Source organism: Clarias gariepinus, chromosome 9 (genome assembly GCF_024256425.1).
Source record: "Clarias gariepinus isolate MV-2021 ecotype Netherlands chromosome 9, CGAR_prim_01v2, whole genome shotgun sequence".
In the NCBI taxonomy this organism is placed as follows: Eukaryota; Metazoa; Chordata; class Actinopteri; order Siluriformes; family Clariidae; genus Clarias; species Clarias gariepinus.
Window position 1 is genome coordinate 27,182,284 of NC_071108.1, and position 27,478 is coordinate 27,209,761.

Consider the following 27,478-nt stretch of genomic DNA (forward strand, 5'->3'; position numbering starts at 1 on the left):
AATAAACTTCATGTGCATCAAATAAACTTCATGGCAACTTTAACACTCTTAAAAACATCCTTCTCCTTCTTCTTTCTTTTTTATTGCACAGTACCAGATTTTCATTCCTATGGTGAACAAAGTGATGTTAAAGCACCGAATCAACCACCAACGATATGATGTGCTCATCTGCCGCATCGTAAAGGTTAGTTCCCTTCCTTTCGCCCACCTACCACGTGTCCCCATGGCTCCCGGCTCCACCCTCAACTATGAATGGTGTTGATTTCATTGAAAGAGTGATGTGCTCAAAGCAGAACAAACAGCTTGTTGTTTTCAGGTGGAGCATGTTCCCTTCCTTTCCGGGAACCATCCTACCCTTTTTTGTGTGAGTCATCAGTCACTGAACTTAGACATCCTCCATCCTCTTTTAATGAATGGTCTCTATCCATCTGAAAGCAATTTAACAGTCTGTTTTTTTTTTTTTGTTTTTTTGACACAGCTGACATCTAATGCTTCTTGCTGACATTATGACAATATAGTAATTTTGAGAATCATCTTGATTAAGGCAGTGTACTAGATGTCCTGGCAGTGTATGTGTGTATGTGTGTGTGTGTGTGTTTGTGTGTGTGTATATACAGTGGGGTCAATAAGTATTTGATCACCCTGTGATTTTGCCAGTTCTCTTACTTAGAAATCATGAAGGGGTCTACAAATTTCAGCAAATTTCACAGGTGCATTTCCACTGTGAGAGACAGAATCTAAAAAGAAAAATCACATTGTATGATCTTTTTAAACAATTTATTTGTGAATTACTGTGTCAAATAAGTATTTGATCACTTGCTTGTCAGCCAGATTTATGACCCTTAAAGAAGTATTTTTCTTTTAAATAGTCCAGCTACACTCCGCTCATGTTTCTAAATTGCTAATGACAAATGACCAAATACTTATTTTATGGAGGAATTTACCAAATAATTCATTAAAAATCCTACAATGTGATTTTTTTGGATTTTTTTTCCTATTTTGTGTCTCTCAAATCTTTTTAAGTTGGAGAAGTTGCACAGTTGGTGGCTAATTTAATACTTTTTTGCCCCACTGTCTGTATGTGTGTATATATATATATATATATATATATATATATACATAAAAGCACTCAATCACTCATATATAGCTTTATCCTGTATTCAGGGTCGCGGGGACCTGAAACCTATCCCAGGAGGCTTAGGGCATGAGGCAGGGTGCACCCTGGACAGGGTGCCAATCCATCGCAGGGCACACACCTATTCACACACTACGGGCAATTTGGGAACGGCAATTAAACTAACCTGCATTAGTTTGGACTGTAGGGGAAAACCGGAGTATCCGAAGGAAACCCACCAAGCACGGGGAGAACATGCAAACTCCATGCACACAGACAGAGACGGGAATCAAACTTGGCTTTTTATTTTTAAAATAAATTATTAATTGTCATTTTCTGTTTTGTAGGGTTACACTCTGGCTGATGAGGAAGAAGACTCTCAGATTTTCCAGCATCGCCAATCACGTAGTAGCATAAGCGACACCCTGGAGAGTGGCCCGGTAGAATCTGGTCCGATGAAGAAGCTGCATGTCAGCACGACGGCGCTTCAGAAGGTCAACATGAATTGAATTTTTACTTATATATTTATACACATAGAGTCAACTAAATTATTTTTTACATACTTCAGAAAAAGAAAATTTTGTATTAAAATATCAATTTATTGCTATGTGTTATATATTAATATATAAGATAATATTATAAATATTTTTCTTCCGAAGTGTGTATACAATTTTATGGCTAACTCATAAATTATTAACTTAAATGAAAAAATTTTGTCCTTTAAACTTGGGAGCGTTTCCAAGTTAAGCATCCAAAGGCAGATGGAGAAAAAAAGGCATCAGGTGGTTTTTAGTAAATCTGACAGATTTCAGCTCTAGGCATGACTTGAAGTATTTAAGTACTTAGGAACTATTTGTTCTGTACAAACTATTCCTTCATGCTCTGTGTTTCTCTCTCCTACCCTGAAGCACACCCTCTTATTCACCTGGTAGCTTAATTGATGTTCAGCCAATGCTCTGATGCAAAGCATAACAAACGCTTTGGCAAAGTCGCTTGCAATTTAACTTGTCCTATTAAGAGCTTAAGACTGCTGTTCTTTGTAACTTAATCTTTAGTATCTTTATTTGTTTTTTCCCGAATTAACAAGGACAAGCACGCAACATGGTGTAGCTCTGCTACAGTTGCAGTTCTCTAGGAAAAAAAAGAAAATTTGTCCCAGGAATATCTGATTGAACCTAGCTGATGAACCTTTAAGTCACATCTGTATCAAAGTCCTGAACTACTACCTACGGTCTTCCATAACTTCAGTGGTCTGTCTATCATGAATCACACCCAAACATCCATTTTCAGTATGTTGACAGGCGATGAATATGACGGTGAGAGTTTTATAAGCCACAGTGTTATAGCTTACTGGAAAAGGGTGACGAGGTGTAAGAGCAGTAAAGTGTCATGAAAGATCCCGCCAAATAGCACATTCACTATTTATTTTATTTGTTTTATATTTTTTTATCCGCCAGTCCGTTACAGAGATCCACAGCTGTCGCTTGAAGAAAGAGCAGCTCTTTCCATTCTCTTTGTCACCCAAAATCCGCTTGGTCTTAATGTGAAAAGAAACAGATATGTTTAGGCTGTAGCCTGTGCTACCTCATCTCGGCCAAACTCATGAAACGTTTTCCATATTCGCAGACACGGGTTTAGTTCTGTGCTGTAAAAAATTGAAATCCGTAAAATTTTCGCCACCAGGGACCCTTTAGCTGTAAACTAAATTCCATCTCAGCACTGGTATTGAATAAATGTAGCTTATATGCGATGTCATGTCTTGATAAAATCCTGGTATTGAATCACACTTATCACACTCGATTCAAGTGACCAGTCATCAGAATGCAATAATTTATAGAATAACTTTGATTATTTGGGTTGTGGTTTCCACCACTGTATGAAAAACAAGATTCCTCTTATCTGTGCTTCATTGACCCACATGAGTCCCAAGTCCCACTACCCTAAAGGTGGCACCGCTGCATTAAAAGAAATCATATCATGGAAATTTCTTTTTTTAAGTTGACCCTGCTTTCAGTTTATGTATTTGAGTACTTACTATGGACTTTTTTGTGATCTGTAGGCATGGGGTGCTGCCAGGAAAGTGTCTAAAGATGACTGGCTGGAATGGTTGCGACGCCTCAGTGTTGTCCTGCTGAAAGAGTCTCCTTCTCCTGCCCTGCGCTCCTGTTGGTCCCTCGCCCAGACCTACATTCCACTTGCCAGGTAAGTCCTACACACCTTGTTTGATGATTTTTTACTTTAATGTTGTCTGATTAGCCAACCTTTATGCATTTCTTAAAAGCATTGCAAAATAATTTGTGTTCATTAATGTGAGCTAAAATCTGTCGCTGTATGTTCGAGTGAGTTAACATTAAAAAGTATGTGGTTTATGTCATAGATGGCAGTAAAATAATACAACTGAAAAAAACAATTTCTCTAGGCCATCTTTAGCTTATATGAAATATTTTCATTTTATTCTATCTTAAATATACCCAAGTGCTTTCCTTTACTGCACCATGCTGTTATAAAGCCTCAAGCAATTAAATTTCTATTTTATCTTGTGGCTACAGGGATCTTTTTAATGCCGCGTTCCTGTCATGCTGGTCTGAGCTAAGTGAGGACCAACAGGATGAGTTGATCCGCAGCATAGAGCTAGCACTGACATCACAAGACATTGCTGAAGTCACCCAGACTCTGCTCAACCTGGCTGAGTTCATGGAGCATAGCGACAAGGTCAGTAAAAAGCCTTTAGCAGAAACCACATTTTAATTTGGAGCACATTCCCTGATCTTGAACAGCATTCCTAAGCACAATAAATATGTGTACAAACAAACCACATTTATTTACCTGAAATGTTATCTTTTAATATTCATATTTTATTAAGCACTAGGGCTGGGAATCACCAGTATTAACACAATACCTAGGTGCCTATCTGTATTGCAATTTTTTAAGTATCACTGTTATATCAATGTCCTGATTCAATATTATGTTTTGTCCCCAATTTTGTTACTTGTAATTTTGTTACTTGTTGTAATTCTAAACAAACAAATAATTCCCTCCTAACACATGGGATGCTGTGCCGCTTGCCAGCGTGTGAATAGTTTAGAGCCTGGATTATACAACAACAACATTGTGCGACCTCACACGTTTGTAACTTAGAAAAAAATTCATAAAAAATCGATTTGGCAGCAGTATGACGATACATGAATTGGCAGGCGAAAGAATTCCGATACCTAACTGAATCAAAATTTCTCCATCTTTATTAAATAATAAATGCCCTGCTAGACTGACATCAGGCTTAGCATGCAGGAACGAGTATGTGGTCTCGTGCAGGACTAAAAGCATATTATAAGCACAGACCATAATTGGAAAATAAGGACCAGATCTAACTCATAGTAATAAAAGACAGACAAAAGTCCATAATAATGTAAAACAGCATATTAATCCAGATTCTTGAAGTGTTGTTTTTGGTTAGTTGTCTAGTAGTGTCTTTTGGTTAGTATGTCTGTTCCATTATTTCAATGTTTATACAAAACACTTTATTTGCTATAGTCTATTTAATTAATTTTTTCACTTCATTTTAACAAACATTTTTAGACATGTGTATTTTGAGAACCATGTATAGTCTGTCAATCTTTAACACCTTACAACATATTTTTTCTCAGATCATATTTGAACGAGTTGTCTCTGGTCAGGAAAAAAACACTGATAAAATCTATGTTTTACAGAAACCTAAGGTTGTATCAAATATATTTCTAGTCACTGGGCACATAGCATCTCCTGTAGCAACACTCGCTCTTTAATTATCTGGTTTTGATGAGTCTGTGTCTACTGTAGTCTTGTTCTTGAAATCCATCCACCTGAAGCTTCAGTGTTTCATGACGAATGATTATTTGACTTACTGTAGAGCAGTGGTTCTCAAACGTTTTCTGTCATTCCCCACTTAAGGTGGTGGGCGAGTTTTCAAGCCCCACTTGTCAACAAAATGATAACGAAAACGGCCATGTGTACTATTTATTGAAAAATCTATTTTTAAACCAGTAAGATCAAATAACACCAAGTTCAAAACAGATAAAATACACGTGCAATTGTTATAACAGGCTTACTTTGTCACTTATCTAGAGCTTTTTTTCAAAGAAGTTAAGTGGCTTATTAACGTGACTGGGGTGTGTTGTCGATAAGTGTCTTCCTACTTTGTCTCATGCTGTCTGCTGCCAGCGGTTTAAGACGCAAAACACACAGAGGTCTGCCCCCATCCCCACCATGAATCCAAGCGCAACATAGGCTTCATCATGTTTTCCTTTCGGCTGGCTTTTTGGTTGATTGGGCTGATAGGGCTGAATCACATGCTTATTTGTGGTCCATGTAACAAATGTATCCATTGATGTTATTATGCTCACTACATACAGTATGCTACTGTGTTATGGTCTAAAATGCCCCCGACCTAGGCCACGGATTGCCCACCTAAATTCATAGGTTTATGGTTTACAAATGACAAATTATAATACAATTATTTATATACCACATGTATATTTTTATATTGCTTATTTCATAATAAAAATCGTTTCTTTTCACCACCGTAATTTTTTACCACAAACAATATTAATTTAGTTTAATTTGTAATAAATAATTTGTTATTTGTACATTGACAAACCCCTGCAAAATAAATGTGCCATAAAATAATCATTTTGGGGGATTTGTATTAATCGTCTCGACGGCTGTCACGTGCCTAGGGTTAATTATAATAGTAATAATATATTCGATAATAATAAACCTTTGAATGTATGTCCTAATATAATATTTGATAGAGATTACGTGTGTATGTGTTGGGGGAGGGGGGATGGGTTTGGGCAATCCGTGGCAGGGGGGGAATTTTAGCGCATAACACCTGTTTGTGTCGGCGGTAAAGTTAGTTTGATATTCGCATCTCCGAATTCAATAGCTGCGTAAATAAACCCGCAAATAAGATACCCACATATATTTCCTCTCTACATTGTCTTTAAGCTACATCTGCCTTTAATTATACATGTTTAAAAGCATAAACACCATTATTCTCTACGACGCAACGAATGATTTAGGGATCATCACAAAATGCCGCACACCAACAAAAAGCGTAGAACGATATTGATCTTCCCTTCTGTTCAGCGCCTGAAGGATCAAAAAGCAACTTTGTTGCCTCAGTGGAAACTAGAAATGCCAGACTAGTACTGCCTGATAAAATAGTAATTTTTAACAAAAATACAGAAACATCAGCATACACATTGGAATAAATTAAATTACATATATAATACCGAATGTTTCCTTATATATTGTTCCTCTGCAATTAACATGCCGACGTTAAACCGTTATTGTTGCACTATGATTCCACTTTTTCTCTGATGTTATTTTAATTTACTTGTATTAATGATCCATTTCTTTCTGTGTCATTATTTAGTTTCTAGTGTCTGATAAAGAAAATAAATATTAAATAAATCAATAAAGAAAAGCATACTTTCGTATTATTTTCCACTAATTCCCATACCGTTCATTGCGCCCCACCTGTCATATCTGTATTCCCCACTAGTGGGGCGCACCCCACACTTTGAGAACCACTGCTGTCGAGTAACATATTAGCTTGTACCAGGATAACTTCTTCCATGCACAAGGCATTTCTACCCGATGCTATGGAAGTAAAACAGTGCCGAAATTCCTCAAAGCCTCCCGATCCAAATGCTGACCAAAAAAAATCGTCCATTGTTCCCTAATTCTCCTCAGTCAATAATTTAGTGGACTACTAAAATAATGGCCTCCAGAATATCCTTAAGGCCCACGCTCCTGTTAGACCACATGTGATCACTTTTTTAAAATCTGTCCCATAGTTCACCAGTGAGCTCGGTCAAATAAAAAAAAAACACCTTGGCATGCCCTCAAACGGCAATCTGTAATTAGTCTGTCTATAAAACGGATTATCGAAAGCATATAAAAAACTACTCTAGCTCACTGGTCATTTCCAGATTGCAATATTACTCTAATATAATTAATATAATTCCCGGCAATTCAAAACAACTTTTTTTCCATAGAAAACTTATATGCTCTAACCCCAAACCCACAGTTGTAGCAATATCACAGAGGTGCAGTGCAATAGTTTCTTGTCACATTTCACCACCAAGACAACCCTTGACTTGCCTTTAACAAAGCCAGAAGGCTATCTCTCACAGTTTTTGTCACCACAGTGAGAGACGAAGTGGGTATCATACAGAGAATGAGACCCTCAATGTGCACTTTGGACCCTCTCCCCACTTCCCTGGTAAAAGCTAATGTTTCGGACATAAGCCCTCTCATTACCAACATTATTTATTACTCTATCCAGAGCAGTGAAGTTCCAACAAAATAAAAAATTGCAATAAACAAACTACATCTAAAAAACATCCCTAGATCCTGCACTGGCAAACTATTGACCAATGTCCAGCCTTCCATCTCAGCCCAGATTCAGGACCACCTCCAAAAATATAGTTCTTTTGAAAAATTTTAATACGACTTCTGTTCCTCCCACAGCACAGAGACTTCCCTGGTCAGGGTCACTAATGACCTTTTGATGGCTGCTAACCATGTCTCCCCATTAATTCTTGTCCTCCTGGATCTCACAGCCACATGGTTGACCACAAAATTCTCCTTTACAGTCTACAGCATATAATTGCATTTTCTGGCACTGCTCTGGAGTGTTTTGGGTCCTGTCTCACAAACAGAGAGGAGTACTGTATGTGGCTCTTGGGGATGCCAAATCATGGCCCCATTTGGTCAGTTGTGGGGTGCCACAGGGATTGGTTCTTGGGCCAACACTTTTCAAAATCTACATGCTCCCATTAGGCCATGTCATTGGCAAGCATGGAGTCTCATTCCATTGCTGTGCCAATGATACTCAGCTCTATGCAAGATTCCTCACTCAAAACCTGTATTTTGTTTCACATCATTACTCTCTCCAACTCTGTTAATAACCTGGGGGTCAGGTTTGACCCCTATTGTCATTTGAATCATACAGTATGTCCACCATCTTTGTAAAACTGCATTCTTTTTTTTATCTCAGAAACAAAACTCTGTCCTTTCCTCTCCCTCTGTGATGCTAAAAAGCTGGTCCATGCCTTTGGATCCTTGAGGCTTGACTATTGTAATGCACTCCTCACTAACTCACTCTAGGATCCATATGAGGATGTAGAAATATGGGCACATCACTCCAATTCTCGAAACACTCCACTCGGCTCCCCATCCAACTCTGTATTGAATATAAACTCTGTCAACTTACCCACCAGTACACATATAAAACACCCCACACTATCTTAAAGAATTCATCACTTCACAATCTAGAAGACACCTTCGCTCCCCAAAAACCTACCGTCTCTGAATTATTATTATTATTATTATTTTAAATATATAAAAAATTCTGCATTGCAATTTGATCTGAATGGAAAATAAATCCTTACAGCATTTACGATGCTTGTATCTTCATCATTTTTACTTGTAGAATTATAGAGTAGACTGCTATTTGTGGAAACAAATTCTTGATATTTTTATAATTGTTTCTGTGACGTCTAAGTTAACCTGTATAATTTAAATTCTATTGGACATCAGGAAATTTTGAGCACTTCAAACTGCTCAGTTGAAAAATTACTTGAAATTGGACGCCCTTTCCGCATACTAATTGCCACATAATTCGAGTATGTTTAGGACTTCAAGGATACCATGCTAAAATTTATTTCCCTGTCAGAAGATGAAATTTGAGTTTTCTCTTTTAAATAGTCCTGCTGTGAAACAGCTTAGATGATAGTAAAACAGTGCACACCGTTAGAATAATACCCCGTCTAAAGAGGTTGGGTCGTCTTTATTTATACTGTAGATTATTTTTCTTTTCTTTTTTTAATGTTTTAACCATACCACAATACAGTAGGTTTGTTCTGGTGCATTGCTGCCCAACACATCAACGCTTAAATTCCAGACAGGTTTAACTGCACTTTTCATTCCTACTCTGTTCTACACCATTTACACCATGTAAACCACACACTTTTTTTTTTTTTTTTTAACTTAAATTTTCTTTTTTTCCCCTACCCTTTTATTTCAGGGTCCGCTTCCACTCAGGGACGACAATGGAATCGTGCTACTTGGTGAGAGAGCCGCTAAATGCCGTGCCTATGCCAAGGCTCTACATTATAAAGAGCTTGAATTCCAGAAGGGACCGACACCCCTTATTCTTGAATCTCTTATTAGGTAAGAAAACAGATTTCAGCCATCATTACACTGTTTAAGCAACATCTGTTTCATTTACATGTTCGAGTCACGTTCCTGCTTTAAGATGTGTGCCTGAATTCTGAATGTTAGTGTTTCACAAGCCTCTCACACTGCTTTACAAATACCTTTCATGTTTTTCGACATACTAATGTGAAGCAATTGAAGAGCTGAACCAAAGAATGTCTCGGATTTTTACAGACAAGGCTCACTTTTTTTCTTGGCCATCCAAAAGTTTCATTGTGTATTCAGTCTGTGAATTTCTTCAAATGGCTTTTACCAGAAAACGTGGCAGAGTAAGGAATTCTCCTTCTTTAGTGGCTAAAGCCAGGTATTCAGTAACCCATGATATAAACAGGATTCGAAGCAGGCTAAATAGATTTATTAAATGCCTCTTTTTAATTTTAATGCGAATTACTTTCCTTATTGTGTTCTCACTGGGTGCATTACCAACTATGAGTATTCTCTTTTATATGATGGTATTAGATGTACAATGAATTTACCGTTGTACTTGGATACAAAAATAGAACACAAACTATTTCTTTTCTTTTTCCACTACTGTTAACTTGGTGTGTAATATATCAAACCCCTTGACAGTTTGTTAATTAGTTAATCAATTTTTTTATTTCATCTGTCCGTGGTTTTAATGTTAGGCCTGGCTGATGGGTGTTTAACCAACCAACTGTGTCACTCATTGTTCACGTTTGATCTATTTGTAGCCTGTTTGCACATTATAGGCTTCAGTGATTACATCAAGGGCTGAACACATGAAAAATATTATAATATGTATAATTACTTATACAGTTCTGTAGGTCATAAATAGCCAAAGGATATACTAGCTATAGTCAAATTATTTGTTATTAGATTAGTTTATAGTGTCATCTTTATAACATTTCTAAAAGTTGTATTTCTTAATAATGACTTTGACTAGTTTGACAAAATTTATGGATAGTAGTAGATAGAAAACGCTATATAATCACAGTATTATTAAGTGTATTGCAATGTAGGTTTGGAAAACAATTCTAAATTTGAAGATACTTTACCTCGAAAAAGAGTCAAATTATTGGGCTGCAGCAAGCAAAGAGATTTAAAATTACTGGACATGGGTTAAGTACCCTTCAACATATTATCAAAACCTGGAAGAATAGTGGTGAACCATCAGCTTTGTGGAAGAAATTTGGTCATAAACAAAACTTAATATTGCATGGCAAAAAAACTTGCAGGTTTGGGACTAAAAAGCTTGAAGGGCATAAAAAAGTTGTTATTAAGGCTAATCAGAAAAAAAAGACTTAACTGTCCTAGGGAGCATAAAGATTAGACTTTAAAGCAATGAAAAAGGTCATGTGACCTGTTAATTCCAGATTGACCCTATTCCTGAGCGATTGGTGTATCAGGGTCAGAAAGGAAGTGCATGGATTAATGTAACCATCATGCATAATGTTGACTGTACAAGCCTCTGGAGGCAGGCAGTGTTATGATCTGGGGTTGCATCTGTTGATCAGGCCTAGGCTCAGTAATGTAATTTGGCAATAAAATAAAGTCAGCTGATGACCTGAAAGTTTGCAATGATCAGGATTTATATTGTAAAAGAGTGGTCCTGGGAGTATAAAGACTCTTTTTCACAAGATTACACATTGTGTGCTGTCAAAGCTAAATGAAATCTTGGAGTGCGTGACTTTTTTTTGCCAGGCAGTGGATCATTGGTGTTGTGATATGGCAACCCTATTTTAAACTGTACATTTATATCCACTCACTTCATTTTTGACAGATGGCTTTTATTTAAAGAAATTGAGGTTCGTGAAGTGTGGCAGTGAAAGCATGCAGAAGCGGATATTGGCGATTTCTTTAAATCTGGTGGAATCTTACTTATCGTCGTGTTGAGGTTCAAAAAGGAGAGACAGAAATAAAGCTATAAAGAGAACATTAAATAAAGAAAAACTTACATTAAGTCATAAAATAACACATGACTGGCTTCATTATTAGATATTTAAAAACATTCAGTATAACAAGAAGATCCAGTTTCATGATTCACTGGAATTTGTTCCAGATGTGATTGAGCCTTGAATACATTTCGTCTGGATATTACAAATAACAGGAGGCAAATAATAAAAAAACGGGCTAAAGAGCTAGCTTTATATAGTGAAAGATAACCTTTAAAAGCAGCATGTCTGTAAATTATATTATTATAGTCAAGCACAGGAGAAGATTTGTTTCCCTCTAAATGGCTTTAATCAGCTCTGTACTTCTTTAGCCAAATATTTTACTAACAATAATATCCCTGTGTTTGGCATCTAGTGTAACTACTGATCGTTTTTTGACCTTTTTCAAGTGTAGGTGGCATGGATCTGACAACAGTTTAATGACTTTAAATTGAACAAAATTTTCATTTTAAGAAACTTGAGAATGAATTAGTCACTGTTTTTAAAAGCTTGCCATGTTTATGGTCCAAATCAAACACAGATTCTTGAAAGCAAATTGGATCTTGGGCAAAAGGTTTTGCACAATGGTATTTACTGTAGGTTTTATCTAAATCTTATCAAATTCTTCTACTAGGAGCCATAAAGAGCCCAGAGTTTGTCATTTATGTATTACCTTCCTTTACTGGGAGTGAATGTGATCACTGTGTTGAATCTGACTTCTTATATTCCAGTAATTCTGATAGAGTTGTATTGTGCCAACTTTTTTTTTCTGAGTCAGTCATTAGATGATTTCTAATACATGTCTAATTACACTGTATGCCTGTTACCCATTACTTGTTCGCTATAAGACATTGTACGTTTGGTCAATACTTTCTCAGTTCAAACAGTTAACGTGTCCCTCCATATTTTTAAAATTTTCATAAGGACTTTCATCTAGTGAACAGGATTACTGGCTTTTCCTTTGCTTAGAAGGATATATGCAATGTTGCCTTCACATTCAGCCAAAGTGTTTGCCCATGAATACAGTCTAGCCTGACAGCTGTTTCCTGAATAGAATATGAGGTTGTAATATTTTAAAGACGCATGCCCAGGTCTCTGTAAAGTCAAGGCACTTTATTTCATTTAACCTTTTGTAGTGGTAATTATTAAATTTATGTTTATGGTAGAATAAAATGAGGCTTTTATTTCATTTTAGGCTGACATACTTTGTATAAAAATGCTATGATTAACTGGAGCTTTTCAAATATAAAGTTTTCTTTCTGGAATAATTCCAGTCTTAATGGATGACAATATAAATCTACGTATAATTATAAAATAACTACAAGTGCCTCAAATTAAATTCTTCTAGGTATACAGTAATGATCCTTGAGGTGCAAAACTGACCTTTATTGACATAATATGATAGCAGTTATTTTAAAACCCAAGTGTAAGTTTTCATTGAGGACCTAATTAGTAACTAAGGATGAGCCAAGGCCTTTTTTATGGTTAACGATTAAAGGAACGAACCTCCGCAGCCATTAGAAGCCTGTGTGATGAATGCCTTTGTGGAATGGTGTGTTGCCACCAGGAAACTGCACATATGCCAGTAAAAGGTCACACTAGGCCGCATAGTTCTTGTTGCTTTGACCTCCCAGGATTCCTGAAGACCTCCATCAGCTATACTGAGAGTCAGACGTGTTTATAGAATGGCGTAAATGTATGGTGAAGTGCCTGAGTGGCATTTGTTCTTTGTGTGAGTTGTATCATACACTCTTTCCAAAAATTGCTTTGTTTGTCATGTGTTTGTCATCGATTTTCTTGTGTAGCACATTGCCTCATCTCCTCTCAGTATATGTATATTTTTTAAACATTGTTTGGTCAGTATGATTAATTATTTTTATAGCCATTTAAAACTCATTACATGGCAACAGGGAGACAACTAAGCTAAACATGTTGTCAAAAATTTGGCTGTTAGTGACCCTAACACATGGGTTTTATGGTTCGTAAAAAACATTAACGGCCATGGAAGTTATGTTCATTCAAAATCTCACACAGGTGCTCAGTTTTCATGCTGTTTGTGACAAACTGGTGACAACTGGACTGTTTTGTGAATGTTGTGTCCCAGCAAACAGGTCATGCTTGAACGTGGTAATGTGAAATGCACTAATTATGTTCTAGTGCAATACAATGATATAGACAATACTATAGTTATTTTCATTGCTTCTGTATCTTGTTCTTTGTTTGTTTAAAATCATTTTGAATGAATTTTGGTTTCAGGTGAGACTGTAGTTCATTTCAATGTCAGCAAGACAAAATAAGAAACACGATTTTTAAAAATACAATTTAATTAATCATTCAGTTGTATATAGAACTGTACACATTTTACATTTTACACAATTCAGTGTAATCGATTACTCAATTTACCAAAAGTAAATTTATTTTTAACATTTTAATAAAGTATCCAAAGTTTTTTTTTATTTTTATTTTAAAATAAGACCTACTCTGTTAAAGACATGAATTATTCTGATAAACATGCCTACTTTATTTAACATAACCCAGATATGAGGAACTTCTTGCTTATTGATGAATGAACAGTCTAGAAGAAAAAAGCTTAATGAAAATAGAATATTTGAGATAAATATCAAAACAACAGCACTTTACAATCATACATCACTCATCACTCATTCAATCCAGGAACATTCTGCAAGAAAACAAATGCATAGAGATGTTTTTTTACCCAGGTAAAGACAGAAGACATTAGTTTTTATTGCATAAGGTTTGCATGTGGTTATGGTAAGCAAGGGCAGTTAATTTAACTTAAGGAGTGAAGTTCTGGGGTCGGATCTTCATCTCCACTCGTTTGAGGGAGTAGTTTGGTCCGTGCCAGCCATACCAAGTGATGCCATCCGAGCCCTTGGTGTGCATCCCATATCGATAGAACACACCATTCAGGTTTGAGTCTGTGCAGCAGTTGTACCAGTAGCCACCTGTCGAGAAGTTGAGAGATATGTTTAATATCAATGGTAAAAAGAGGCAAGAAGTGCTTAGTTAAAAAAAAAAAGTCTCATGCTGTCTTACCTTTGCGAAGTTGGGCACAGTCATCCACACACTTGTCATTGTCCTTGTTCTTGGTGCTAAAGTTGGTGTTGTTGTGGTAGCGGAGTGAGTCCCCAGCATTCCCGCTGTAGTTGGCAATAAGTAGCTTGTAGCTGTTCAGCTCATTGCTCAACGTAAAGAAGCCATATTGAGCGTATCGTGTTGTTCCCTCCCAGTCCTGAAATAGTTGACCAATAACATTAGCATTCAACAAAGTATTAAACTTGATTGAAGACAGATTAAAGGTCAAATAAGCCATGTGTTATTGCTCAAGTCGTACCTCCATGTCTATACGGAGAACTGTGGGCTGACGGGTCAGACGAAAGATGTTCTCATTGCCAAGCCAGAAGTCCCCATTGATTGTACCAAAGCCATTCTTGTACTGCTTCCAATCCCGGTCAAAGCTGGTCAGGCCTACTCTGCGTCTTTGGATGACCGTCCATCCACCTCCATTTTTCTCCATATCACAGAACACCTTTAAACAACAGTAAAAGCCAGTCAGTCATTAAAATGTTTCATTAGGAGACTTCTGTCAAACAAAGATCTGCTAATGACTCACCTCCAATTCTGGTGTTCCCAGAAATTCATCTTTGGGCAATTTATAATGCCCAGAAATTCTGTAGTTCTTGTTGTATAGGGATGCACAGTCATAGATCGCCTCTAGGAGAGAATAAATTAAGAGGTTCAGTCATAACATTTTGAATGGCCAAATGAAGTAATGTAAATTTACATCCAAGATTATTCAATTCACGTATGGTTCTGTCTGACATTTATAACTTTATAGCATGTTATTCATTAAACTTGAAGGTTGCTGCTTAGAATTAATCCATCCAGTTGAGTAGGAAAATTTATTGGGTCTATTTGGTGCACTCAGTGATGTGCTTTCTGAAACAGCCTGTGTATTTTGCAGATTTCTAACAAAGCTCCACTGTGCTCACAGAACTAATGGGAGAAAAGAAATAAAGCTAGGTGCCAGCTAACCGGGTATAATAATATAAGATTACAGTACTGTATTGCTAAAAGTCTGCTTCTGGTTTAAAATATTAATAGTCTGGCAGAGGCTAGATATTTTGGATGGACCAGACAGCTTCTGTTATTGGCATTCTTGTAAATGAGTACAGAAACAAATTATAAGCTCTCTCTCGTGCTCGCATTTGAGCACACAAATGTGTTTGCGCAATGTAATCATGATCATTTTTCAGAATCTAAAGTGATCCTAAATTATAGATTTATTTAGCAGGTGCAAATCATGTTTGTCATTTCTGCTTATTTGACTTGAGTATTATTGGACATCAGACTTTAAACTAGTTCTACTTCATGTATAACGAAAAAAAAATTTAATGGTTAACCCAGGCATGAGCGTGGCTTTACTTACGTGAAATATTATTTCCAGTGGTCTGTAATTGCTTTTATGTAGTGACAGAATTTTTATTTAGTTTGCTTTAAATGAAAATATGTGAAGCTTCCTAATAAGCACTTTCAGCCTGAGTTCTTAAATGATCCTGCACAACTTTTAAAGTCTCCTTTACTGAACTTTTACGGTGGATTATGTTTCTCTATATAACTGAGTGGGTCAAGCAGAAGCTAATGACCACATCCTGCACATGTGATCTCTGACCCTGGGAAGTGTAAGCACCCCTAACACATGGTCATGCAGTAAAATAAAATATGCTGACAAACCATTTAATAAGTCCTTATTTGATTAAAACAAGCATTATCTTATTATGTTCCTTACCTGAGGTTGTTTGCGGGGCACCTTGCATGGCTTGAAACTGCATAATGTCCACGCGGTTGTTGATCTCTGAATACTTGCTTTCTGCTTCAGTAACTCTGGCCTCCTGTTGCTGGTTCAGCTTTTCTAGCTCCATCACTTGCTTTACCAAAGTCATCCGATCTGCCTCCTGCTTCTTGCTCAACTCCTCTAGCAGGCTGGTGAGGTTGGCCACCTGAACCTTCAAGGCTCGTACATCTTCACAGCACGGTGCCTTTGTCGTTTTTGGCGGAGCTGGGTGCTTCTTTAGTGGGTTCTGGGCCCATGCCAGGCCTAGTACCAAAAGAAGAAGGGTAGCCGGAATGACTGGTGTCCTCATTGTAGCACTTCTTATGGGCTCAGGTAAAGAAAGTGGCTTTGTTCTCTTGTAGACAAGATGCAAGTTGCTCCTGGTGGTGTCTTTCGTGTGACTAACTATTTCATATGAAATATGAGTAAAAACTCTGCTTCTCTCTTTTTCTCTCGCTCTATTTTTTGTCTCAGCTGTTGCTACAGGGCCTTTGCTCTCTCTCCTCTAACTCAAGGTCTGCTGTGACCACATCTTAAATATCTTTACATCTGTGCCCTCCCCTTTCGGTTAGGCTCCCAGTCACTGACACCCCACCACTACCTACACCACCCCCTGGGCTTAGAGCCTGTCCGCCCTCTCACCACTCTCTCACTCTTACAGACACATGGTCACACGAGCACACACACACACACACACACACACACACACAAGGACACGTACACTCTCTGTTTCTTATTCAATTCTCTGTTTCCCTGTCCTCCACCCCCTCTTCCTCTGGTTCCACCCTGGTTCCAGCTCAGTTTTCATCAGGTGTGCTGTCTGCCTAAACATTTTTCAAGCTTCTTCAAAACTTCCCTCTTTTTTTTAAAACAATGACAAGTATTACTTACATTCACAAAGGTCACAGGGAAGTTGCCTTTTATAAATACTAATTTGCTGATGTCCGTAGCTAAATCTAAATTAAATCCTGTGTGGGAGACTTATGCTGGTATAACTGGATTAAACAGAACTTGGTACAGAGCATTCCAGTGACATAACTGCTTTCTGAGTGTTATGCATCATATATAGTGCAGACAACAGAAGAAAACAGATGTGAGCTTGGTAGCCAGCTCCAGAAAACCGCTTAGGGGTGATAGATGCTCTAATAATAGTAATGATAATAACTCACTTGCAAGAAAATCACAGTGTCCACAGACGGGGAAGCAGAATAGCTAAGCGCAGACGTGTGTGTGCATGCGGGCAAATGAATGCTAAGGTGTCTGGGCCAGGAAACACCCGCCCTGAGGTCTTACCCAAGTGTTTTATTATGGGTGTCCAGAAAAACTAAGCTGTCCTGTTCTTTATCCTACATCTGTATACAATTTTTGTCTTTGCTTGGTTCCTTTGTTTCTCAGTTGCAACTCTTTACTATCTCTTTTTGCTTTTTAAACCAATATTGACTGATATTTTCAACAGAGGCAAGACTGGATATGGAAATTCTTTAAGATGGATTGAATTATCAGGAAGCAGAATTTCTTATTTGATTTGATATGAAGACAAAAGTCTAGTCATCAAAATGATCTTTAAGAGAAAATGTCCCAAGAAACATATATGATGATTTTTAATGCTGCAAATGATGCTGCGAGATTTACATGCCATTTGTCATCATGGCAGATTGAGCTGGAAATCCACTAGTGTGCCCAAGGTAATATGTTTACCAAGCAGTCATGGTTTGCAGTAGTTTTAAAAAGGTCCATTTCAGAGCTGCTTTCATTTAGAAAACTATAGACTTCCTTTTACCATGCGTGACTACAGTTTGTTTTCTTTTTCAGGTAACTTTTTTCCTCCTCTGTGCTCATAGCATGCTTTTGACATGTGTTTCATGTGGTTTCTGCCGCAGTTATTTTCATTGTACGTCATATTGTAACTATATGCTTATCCCCTTGTGGATTCAGCGCTTATGTACTTTGGTAAACCTCAGAGCTATGTCACCATGCATCTTAAAAGGTCTCCCTACGTAGACAGATGTGAGAAGAGACTAAGGACCCCCCCAATAAAGGTAAGTCCCAAGTGTATCCTGCTGGGATTAGGGTTACCGGGATCCAGAGCCAGGTCTAGGGGAAGGGTCCCCAGACGAGTACCTGCTTACCAGGACACCCCTGTAATCCAGTTGGACTAAGCTCAAATATAGCAACATGGAGCCATCTTGTGGGTTCACCACCTGCTAGAAGGGTGGAGGTCAGGTGTAGTGCCTTTTAGGACAGGTATGTATGGTATGACTTGTAATTGAAACTGGCTTTTTACCTGGAATTTTACTTCAATGGAGCAAGAGGCTGAATTAGTGTGCGAGATGGAAACCTCAAAGGTTACCACAGGAGACAGAACAAGGGGCAGTGATGCCTCAAACTGTTGAGGCTCTGGGTTACTGATTTGATCAAGCCCTAGCACCTCTAAGCTGTAACTGGTGAGCTCCAGGGGTGCTAGAAGCAATATTGACATTAGGAGACAATGTTTATGCTGGGAATAGTGGGAAGGGGCATACCTGGAGGGGCATGATGTGCCAGTTGATTTTAATTGAAAGGAAACCTTGCAAAAGAAAAATCTTTCTGAACATAATGTGGTAATGTGGTGGTTAGAAAAGGCAGAAAATAACGGATGCTTTTTACGGAAACTGGTGAGAGTTTCATACTGTAGCTCAGATGTTTTCAGATTTGGTTAAGTAAAGGCTTATTAACAAAATTTCTGTCAGTTTGATTAGTTGTGTCAATCTTTTGTTGAGCAGAAAACACACATTTAAAGCTATTGTAATCTACACGGTTCAGAGTTCTGGCTGTAGGAGATTGTAGGTCCTTTTAGGCACCTATGACCGCTACACAATATATGGAATTTCTGGAAGAAGCAACTTTTATTTGTCACAGATACTTTACAGCACTGACAACCTTAGCAGTTACCTTATCTTTACCTTAGCAGCTTGGTGATGCTGGGTTTTGAACCCCTGACATTTGGTCACCAACCCAGAGCCTAACCAACAGTTTTTTGCCATGTTATTAATTATTATGTATTAATTACTACGAGACTAAAACGGCAAAGTATTGAATGGAAACATTCTCAGTCACGACCAAGAAAAAGTCCAAGCTATCAACAGTGCTTGTTACAGTGAGATGCTTATAACTCGGGTGACATTTATCCGAGGGCGTTGTAATCTAGCATGACAATGCACATCCGCACACTTCTGCCCATACTGTCGACTCTTTAAGAAAACTTTGTTTTGTGGTATTAAAACATCCTCCATAAAGTCCCAATCTTGATCCTTAGGACTTTCACCTGTTTGGTTCACTAAAAAGAACCCTACAAGGACGAATATTTGCTTCTGATGAGGTTTTAATGAAAATAAAATCAATACATGGTCATTTTTTTATTGCAAGATTGCATGGCTAGACGAAATGAGATTTGACTCGTGATGTTGAAAACTTTGAACAAATTCTGGATTAAATTGCAGACATACTTCTTCAATGTTGAATGGAGGTTTGGAGCAGTGCCTTTGGACTGACAAACTGAGATTGTGGTTCATATATAAAAAAAATTGCCAGACTGTGTTCCTGTTATAGGGGAATATACAGTATGCCAGGGTTCTGGAGAGGGCGCTCCATCTCATAACCGAAGCAAGGTTTTAAAAGGAGCCATGCGGGTACATCCAGCCGATGGAACAGTGAATAAGATATTTTATCTTGACAGCTTTGAGAAGTTATATACTAATGTGGTCTAGATGTGTAGACTAGGATTGTGTGCATCAGTGTTTTTTTTTTGTGGGTGTAATGGAGTAGTACCGGGTAGCTCAGTGTTACTTCACAGGATTCTGTCTGTCTGTCTGTTTGTCTGTCTGTCTGTCTGTCTCTCTCTCTCTCTCTCTCTCTCTCTCTCTGTGTGTGTGTGTATATATATATATATATATATATATAGTTGTCTGCATTCTTGGTGTTAAGTGGAAACCATTTAAGGTGGATGTTGGAATCCATCAAAGGATTGTTTTGTCTCTGTGTCTGTTTGTGGTTTTTATAGACAGTCTATTAGGATGTTACCAAAGTTTGAGCGATTGAATAGTGTGAGGGGTTAAAGATAGAATGCTTATTATTTGCAGATGATGTTCTACTGTTGGCATCATCAGAAGCAGACTTCTCAAAGTGGCCCACTTGAACATTTCGCTACAGGATTTGAAGTGGCCGGGATGAAAATCAGCACCTCCAAGTTCAAGGTTGTGGTTCTCTCGGGAAACGGGGATAGAAAATGTTTTGGAATTTAAATACCTACTGTATTAATCCTATTTATAAATGATTGTTAAAAAAAAAGTTTGTACTTGAAAAATGGATCACGTCAACACCAGCAGTGTTAAAATTACAAGTGACAGACCAGGTTCTCAGGTTGGCCCTCTTTCTCAATCCACATTTCTATTGTGTTTTTGTCCTAAACGTGAGTTTTTCTATAGTGATTAAAAAAAAAGGTTTTAAATACTGGTAGCAACACTGAGGTGGTGTTCCAGGCTAGCTGGTCTCTTAGTGAAAGGCTGCCAAGCCTGGCTATAGTACATACCCTTGGAGTAAAGCTACTGTATCGCTTTTCTGAATTGAGAGTGACTTGTTAAGGTAAGGTTGAGTGTCTCCAAGGATTGAGTTTTTAAATTTAATTTTTTTTTTTTTTTAGATTGGACAAGTTGTAAAATCTAACTGCAACTGCATAGCATCTAGCTGTAGCATACTAGCAATGAATTTGATTAAGATGATTTAAATCTGATCAGAATGTTGCTGAAGTCATCCTATGTTTCATAATCACAGCACCGCTGTTCTTGCTCTTTTCAGTGAAGAATGAGTGCTTTATTTTTACATCTAATAGTAGTCATATCATGACTCATTGCTAGTCATAGCATGAGTAAGTGTGTAGCAGTATTCTGCCGGAAATGTTATTGTATGTTATGCCAGAGTCACATCAGTTTTCATGATCCAGATGTTGCTCACTCGTGTCTGTCATTTATTAAGTCCCTTTTTCGGGCCGTTTTTACTTGTATCTTTGGGCCTCTGTGTACCAACTTATTATCATTGTCTCATGCCATATTGTTGTGTAACCTGGGTTTTGATTTATGTATCTCTTCCAGACAGAAAAACATTTTCTTTTATTCTTACTATCGTGCCTCTGGAGGATCATTTTACTTTATGTGCCTCGTTAAGTTATGAAAACACGTGAGCGCCGTAAGCACCAGTCAGACATGACGTATTTAGCTGCATGCTGTTTTCACGTTTTATATGTCATCTCCTGAGTAAAATCAATCAGATCTACATCCACAGGCTCATGTGCAGCTACCAGGGTGCGCATAGAGGCATATAGGGGGACCCAAAGTTTCTGAAAACAACCACACAGATTTTATCAATAAATATATACTTCCCACATGGGAGAAAACAACTCCTTAAGGAAACAGTATATGAAATACTGGCCTGCTAAGGCAGAAATTTTAGAGTTCCAGTTAAAGGGTCCCTAGCTGACTAATACTGCAGTTTGTTCCCTGAGTCACAGTTACTGTGAAAAAAGAAGCACTAAAAATTAATAGTGGCAAAGCACAATGATGTGTATTAATGTTCTCAACTAGTTGCCAGCTTATACGTGAAATGATGCATTAATTTCCTTAGAAACCCCGCGGCATTTGTGTTCACAAGTGTTTGATGTTAGAAAAAGCTTGTGCCAGATGTCTCCTGTAAAAAAAAAAAAAGAAAGAAAGAAAATGCAGTAAAGTATTTGGAATCAAAATAACCTGTAACAAGAGCACTGTATGAGTGTGTATCAGATACTTCTCAATTTAGACCATTCATGAGTTCAGGTGGGGGGAGAAAGCATGAATGTCAAAGTATTTGTGTCCTCCTCTCACTGTTGGGATCACTGTTGGGATAATATTTATAAACATTACCCTCATTTTGCCTGAGGTTACTAAGGGAAAGTGTGCACTCTTTCATCTGTCCTTGAAAGAATGCCATAAAAATGCTTTTCATGAGTTCATGGAACGTCTGGATGTGTTTTCATTTATTCACTTGCAGACTGACCGTGCTTCCGTCAGTCTAAGTTTTTTTTTTTTTTTTTTTTTGGTATTTGTTTGTAAACTTTGCACAGATGGTGGAAATGCAGACCATTCTAAAATGGAAAGAACCGGTTTCTCCAAAAATATGACACAAATAATAAAGCCATTCTGTGTGGCACTCTGTGCTGATTTGGTCAAATGCAACTGATGTCAGAAAAGTTGATCTTCTAGCAGATCAATGGGTGGTTTAATAGCCATGGTGCCCAAGCTACCCTGGCATTTTGTAATAGCAATTTAACAGTTGACAGAGGCCTGCAATTTGGCGGTGCGGTCTCCATCTGGCTTATAGACGAGCTGGATTTTCTTTCAACCACAGGGAAGTTTAGTCACTTGGGAGTCTTCTGTTTTCCCTGTAAACAGGGAAGGGAATGTTATGGCACCCTGGACAGTTCTGTACAATTTGTTGTGATTTTTTTTCAAAGTAAATTGGTAAAGATACAGAATGATGTTACTCTTTAAATAAAACATTAAACGTAGATGAGCTGTCTTACAGTAATATGGTTGTACATTTCAAACATGTTTTTTTATTTTTTATTTTATGGCTAGAATAGCCAAAAGAGTGTGTTAAAAAATGTGCTTAGTCTTTGTGCGGCAAACTATTAAGTGCAATTTCTTTTTTTTGTCTTGCCCCTAAGTACCATTTAAAAAAGACAACAAAACCAGAATAAATCTTTTGGCTTAGTTTTTATACTCAGGGGCCACTCAAATTGGAAAGCCTGTCCTATATTTGGAAGGGTGCAAAAAACAAAAACTACCATAGGCATTAAAGGTATGGAATTTAATCTTTATTCCATGCGTACATGTATGCAGTGTAACTAAACCTTTGTTGGTTTATTCAAATAAAAATAAAAAATGTTATCCAGAATTGATTCAGAATTATTTAGGTAATATACTGTATAAAAATATTAAATGGTCCAAAATTAGCAAAAACAGCTAAGGAGATTTGAAATTATTGAATCCTTCAACACATGATCAAAGAAGAATCCTTCAACACATGATCAAAACTGAAAGGATCATGCTGAAACATCAGCTCTGTGGAAGAAATGTGATCGAGAAAAAAAATCATGAATGGATATTACGTAAACCAGGGCTATTCAATTGGCGGCCCGCGGGCCACATGCGGCCCAGAATCAACCTCCGAGTGGCCCAGCTCTTGGTTCCGTGGATTATATTATATTAAATAAATAATATATATTATTCATAAATTATTTAATATAATTATATATATATATATATATATATATATATATATATATATATAATATTAATATAAATTTATAGTACATTAATATAAATATAAAGTATTTATTATGTCTATGGTCCCGCCAAAAACGCGCATTCCAACGCAATTACGTAGCCTGCAACATGCAAACAATGCAGAGCGTGCCGGTAGTAGCTCAGATTACTATCAATCAATATGTCTTTCTCAACACTGAAACGTAAAATTGCAGATGAAAATCGTACGTTTAACCCTGCCTGGACTGACAAATACTTGTTTATTTTACCGCCACATCCAAGCGCCAAACCGATGTGTTTAATTTGTAATGAGTGCGTTGGAGTATTTAAAGATTACAATGTGCGGAGGCATCATGTTGAGAAACACCACACTTTTTGCACCAATTTTCCAGAGGGATCTCAAGAGAGGGCTGCAAAAATGCAGAGTTTGATTGCATCTTACAACCGGAGCAGTACTACCATGGTGCGGTCATTCACAGCCCAAGAGAGAGCTACTGCAGCATCCCTTCGTGTTTCCTGGATACTGGCAAAAAAGAAAAGGCCATTCACAGACTCTGAAACCGTGTATGCTGGCTGTCGTGGATAAGCTGATAAATGACGATAAAATTAAAATGAGCGTGGTATCTGCTATAAAAAACGTACCCCTGTCAGATACTTCAAACATTCGTAGGATTGAAATTCTTGCTGCTGAAATGCTGTTAGGAGACCTGATGAAAGCTGATACTATGTCTATAGCAGTAGATGAGTCCACAGACAAAACTGATACTGCTCAGTTGTGCATATATGTACGTTTTTTTGATGCCAAATGCTTCCGAGAGGAGCTGCTCGGCCTACTGCCGTTAGAAGGACACACAACTGACGATATAGTCTTTGGGAAAATTTCCGCCTTTTTTAAAGACAGTGGTTTGGATATGAAGCGTGTGTGCATGCTTGTGACAGATGGGGCTCCGTCCATGACAGGGAAAGTGAATGGTTTGGCAGCACGTTGGTCCGCTGTTGCACCTCAGTTGATCACCTTACACTGCATTGTGCATCAGGCGGTGTTGTGCGCAAAACTAAGCGGGGCGCTCAAAATGACAATGGACAGCTATAATAAATTTTATTCGCTCTACATCAAGCCTCCAACACCGCAAATGCATCTCATTCCCCGCACAAATCACGGATGTGATGACAGATTTCATTGTGATGTTGAAAAATAACTTTACTGGTCGATTGGATGGACTTGATCTGCCCACAGAGTTGGCCGTTTTTGTCAGAGACTCGTTCACTGTTGCAATAGAAGGGGACTTATCCGCCAGAGCTAAGAAACAATAGGTTACTTGCGTAACCCCGGTTCTCTGATAGCATTAAGTGAGGTGTCTCACTATGGGATACGCCCGTTCCGCGTATTCTTCAGAAGCCCTATTACACTACGCCAGCCCCAATTGGCTGGCAGACGTGACGTTGTGTCTGGGAGTGGCCTCCCCCCCTCCGTATAAAAGGGGCAGCACAACGTCACTTCGCTATTCAAAACAAGCAACCTCTTCCTCGCTTCACACAGCAAGGAGGGTCATCTGGTGAGACACCTCACTTAATGCTATCAGAGAACCGGGGTTACGCAAGTAACCTATTGTTCTCTTTCAAGCATACGTTTCGGTGTCTCACTATGGGATATCCTAACTCCCGTATTGTCAGATAGCCTGTCTTGAAGTCTTCTGCCAACCATACCCAAAGCCTTCAGGGCTGAACGAGTTTAGTCTTTAGATTCTGTCCCTACGCTCAGTACTGCATGAGCTAAAGTCTGAGCTGTAACGTCCAGTTTGTAAAATCTGGCAAATGTGTGCGGAGATGACCAGCTCGCCGCTTCACATATATCCTGTAATGTGATTCCCTTAAAAAGAGCCCAAGAACTTGACATTCCCCTTGTCGAGTGCGCGCGTAAGCCAGTTGGGGGTTCTAGACCCTTGCTGGAATATGCCAACGAAATCGCCTCCACTATCCAATGTGATAAACGCTGTTTAGTGATCGGCTTCCCTGTACGAGTTTTCATCCAAGAAACGAACAGCTGATCACTCTCCCTTAGACCTCTGGTCCGCTCTGTATAGATGCGCAGAGCGCGCACTGGGCACAGCGTGTTTAACTTTTGCTGCTCTGATGAAGCAAAAGGAGGTGGATGGAAGGCCCTTAACTCAAAAGGGTTTATCGCATTAATGACTTTAGGCATGAATGCCGGGTTAGGTTTCATAATTACTCCTGCATCCCCGGACATGAACTGTAAGCATGCTGGATGCACAGAAAGAGCATGAATCTCACTCACGCGCTTCGCTGAGACCAAAGCTATTAATAGTGCAGTCTTAAAAGACAGTGCCTTGAAATCAACCTTGTCTAGTGGTTCGAATGGGGACATAGACAATGCATCAAGCACCAACCCCAAATCCCATGATGGGGTAAGTGGTTTAGAGACTGGCAGGGCGCGGCGCGCGCCCCTCATGAATCTGCATATCAAAGGATGTTGTCCCACTGTTTTATCATCAAAACCAATGTGACAAGCAGATATAGCAGCCAGAAACACTTTTATGGTTGAAAACGCTTTGCCATTGTCTATCATTTCCTGAAGGAATGAAAGAACTACTGCCACTGAACACTGAAAAGGAATCTCGTGTCTAGTTGCGCACCAGCGCTCGAATACATTCCATTTACAGTCATAAAGAGATCTAGTTGATGCCGCCCTGGCATTCTGTATGGTTTTGATAACACTGTCGGGTAGACCAGTTTTACTTAAATTGGACCACTCACGGGCCAGGCCCATAGTGCCAGCCGTTCCGGATGAGGATGGAAGATTTCCCCCTCCTCTTGTGACAGAAGGTCTCTGCGCTGCGGGAGAGACCACGGCTCGTCGTACAGCATATGTATAATCTCTGCAAGCCAGTGTTTCCCCGGCCATCTCGGGGCTATTAGTATTAGTCTCATACCTTCCTCCCTTACTCTGCAGAGTGTTGGTGATATGAGCGCTATCGGTGGGAATGCATATAGAAGAGTGCGAGGCCACTCGTGTGCTAGCGCGTCTATTCCCAGGGGCGCGCTCTGGTCCTTCAGGGAAAAGAACAGGTGACACTGGGCATTGTCTTGGGACGCGAACAGATCCACTGTTGCTCTGCCATACATGCCCCAGATTTGTTCGATCACTTCGCTGTTCAGTTTCCACTCCCCATAGAGGGGATTTCCCCTGGACAGCAGATCCGCGCCCCGATTCATCACACCCTGTACATGTGTCGCTCTCAGGGATAGAAGGTTGACACTGCCCCATAAGATCAGTATGCGTGCTAACGTGTGCAGAAGGAGTGATCTGAGGCCTCCCTGACGATTTATGTAGGCTACAACTGTCGTGTTGTCCGTTCTCACAAGAACATGTTCTCCTTTCAGAAAAGGAAGAAAATGCTTTAGCGTCAGAAAAACAGCTAGCATTTCTAGATAGTTTATGTGAAGATTGGTCATATGCTGACCCCATCTCCCATTCACTATTCTGCCCTCGTGAATGCCCCCCCAACCGGACAGCGACCTGTGCCGAACTACACCCATGGAAACCCCTTGAGTCAGGAAATTCGGGTGTTTCCACTGGCGCAGTGCTAGAACTGCCTCTGACGTCACTCTTACCCTTTTCTGTGAGTGACGTACCGGGTCCAGCCCTTGGGACGCTACCCAGCGCTGGAATTTCCTCATATGTAATCTCCCTAGCGGGATAACTATCAGGGCTGAGGTCATCAGACCTAATAATCTGAGGCATGTACGAAAGGAAACCTTGTTTCCCCTCTGAAAGTGGGTCATGCAACAGGTGAATCTTTTCACCCTGTCTGCCGATAGTCGCGCCCTGAAGATCACTGAGTCCAGCGACAGTCCCAGATACACTATGGACCGTGTGGGAGTTAAAACACTCTTTTCTGTGTTCAATCTTAGCCCCAGTTTCTGTATATGTTCCAGAAGTATCACTGTGTGCTCTCTCGCTTCTTGTTCCGAGCGAGCTGTCACAAGCCAATTGTCTATG

General features: G+C 38.8%; 2 protein-coding genes across 4 annotated transcripts in view; one reads left to right on the top strand and one right to left on the bottom strand.

Annotated features, from left to right (window-relative positions):
• Positions 1 to 27,478, top strand: part of mtor (mechanistic target of rapamycin kinase) — a 125,281-nt gene that overhangs the window by 36,057 nt on the left and 61,746 nt on the right. For all 3 annotated transcript variants that reach the window (XM_053503232.1, XM_053503230.1, XM_053503233.1), the window contains 5 exons: positions 92 to 184; positions 1,462 to 1,608; positions 3,174 to 3,316; positions 3,664 to 3,826; positions 9,186 to 9,331. In XM_053503232.1, coding sequence (XP_053359207.1) covers positions 92 to 184; positions 1,462 to 1,608; positions 3,174 to 3,316; positions 3,664 to 3,826; positions 9,186 to 9,331 — 692 coding nt within the window. The remainder of the gene's footprint in view (positions 1 to 91; positions 185 to 1,461; positions 1,609 to 3,173; positions 3,317 to 3,663; positions 3,827 to 9,185; positions 9,332 to 27,478) is intronic.
• Positions 13,575 to 16,625, bottom strand: angptl7 (angiopoietin-like 7). The gene is made up of 5 exons (XM_053503234.1): positions 16,079 to 16,625; positions 14,903 to 15,003; positions 14,624 to 14,818; positions 14,326 to 14,521; positions 13,575 to 14,234 (listed from the first exon to the last, which is right to left on the bottom strand). Exons 1-5 carry the CDS (start codon positions 16,431 to 16,433, stop codon positions 14,065 to 14,067), a joined length of 1,017 nt encoding a protein of 338 aa, XP_053359209.1. The 5' UTR covers positions 16,434 to 16,625; the 3' UTR covers positions 13,575 to 14,064.

Coding starts and splice junctions, on each gene's coding strand:
- angptl7 (XM_053503234.1), bottom strand. CDS start 16,433: ATGAGGACACCAGTCATTCCGGCTACCCTTCTTCTTTTGGTACTAGGC. Junction 14,819..14,902: donor TGGGAACACCAGAATTGGAG/GTGAGTCATTAG, acceptor TGTTGTTTAAAG/GTGTTCTGTGATATGGAGAA. Junction 14,235..14,325: donor CTGTGCCCAACTTCGCAAAG/GTAAGACAGCAT, acceptor ACTTCTCGACAG/GTGGCTACTGGTACAACTGC.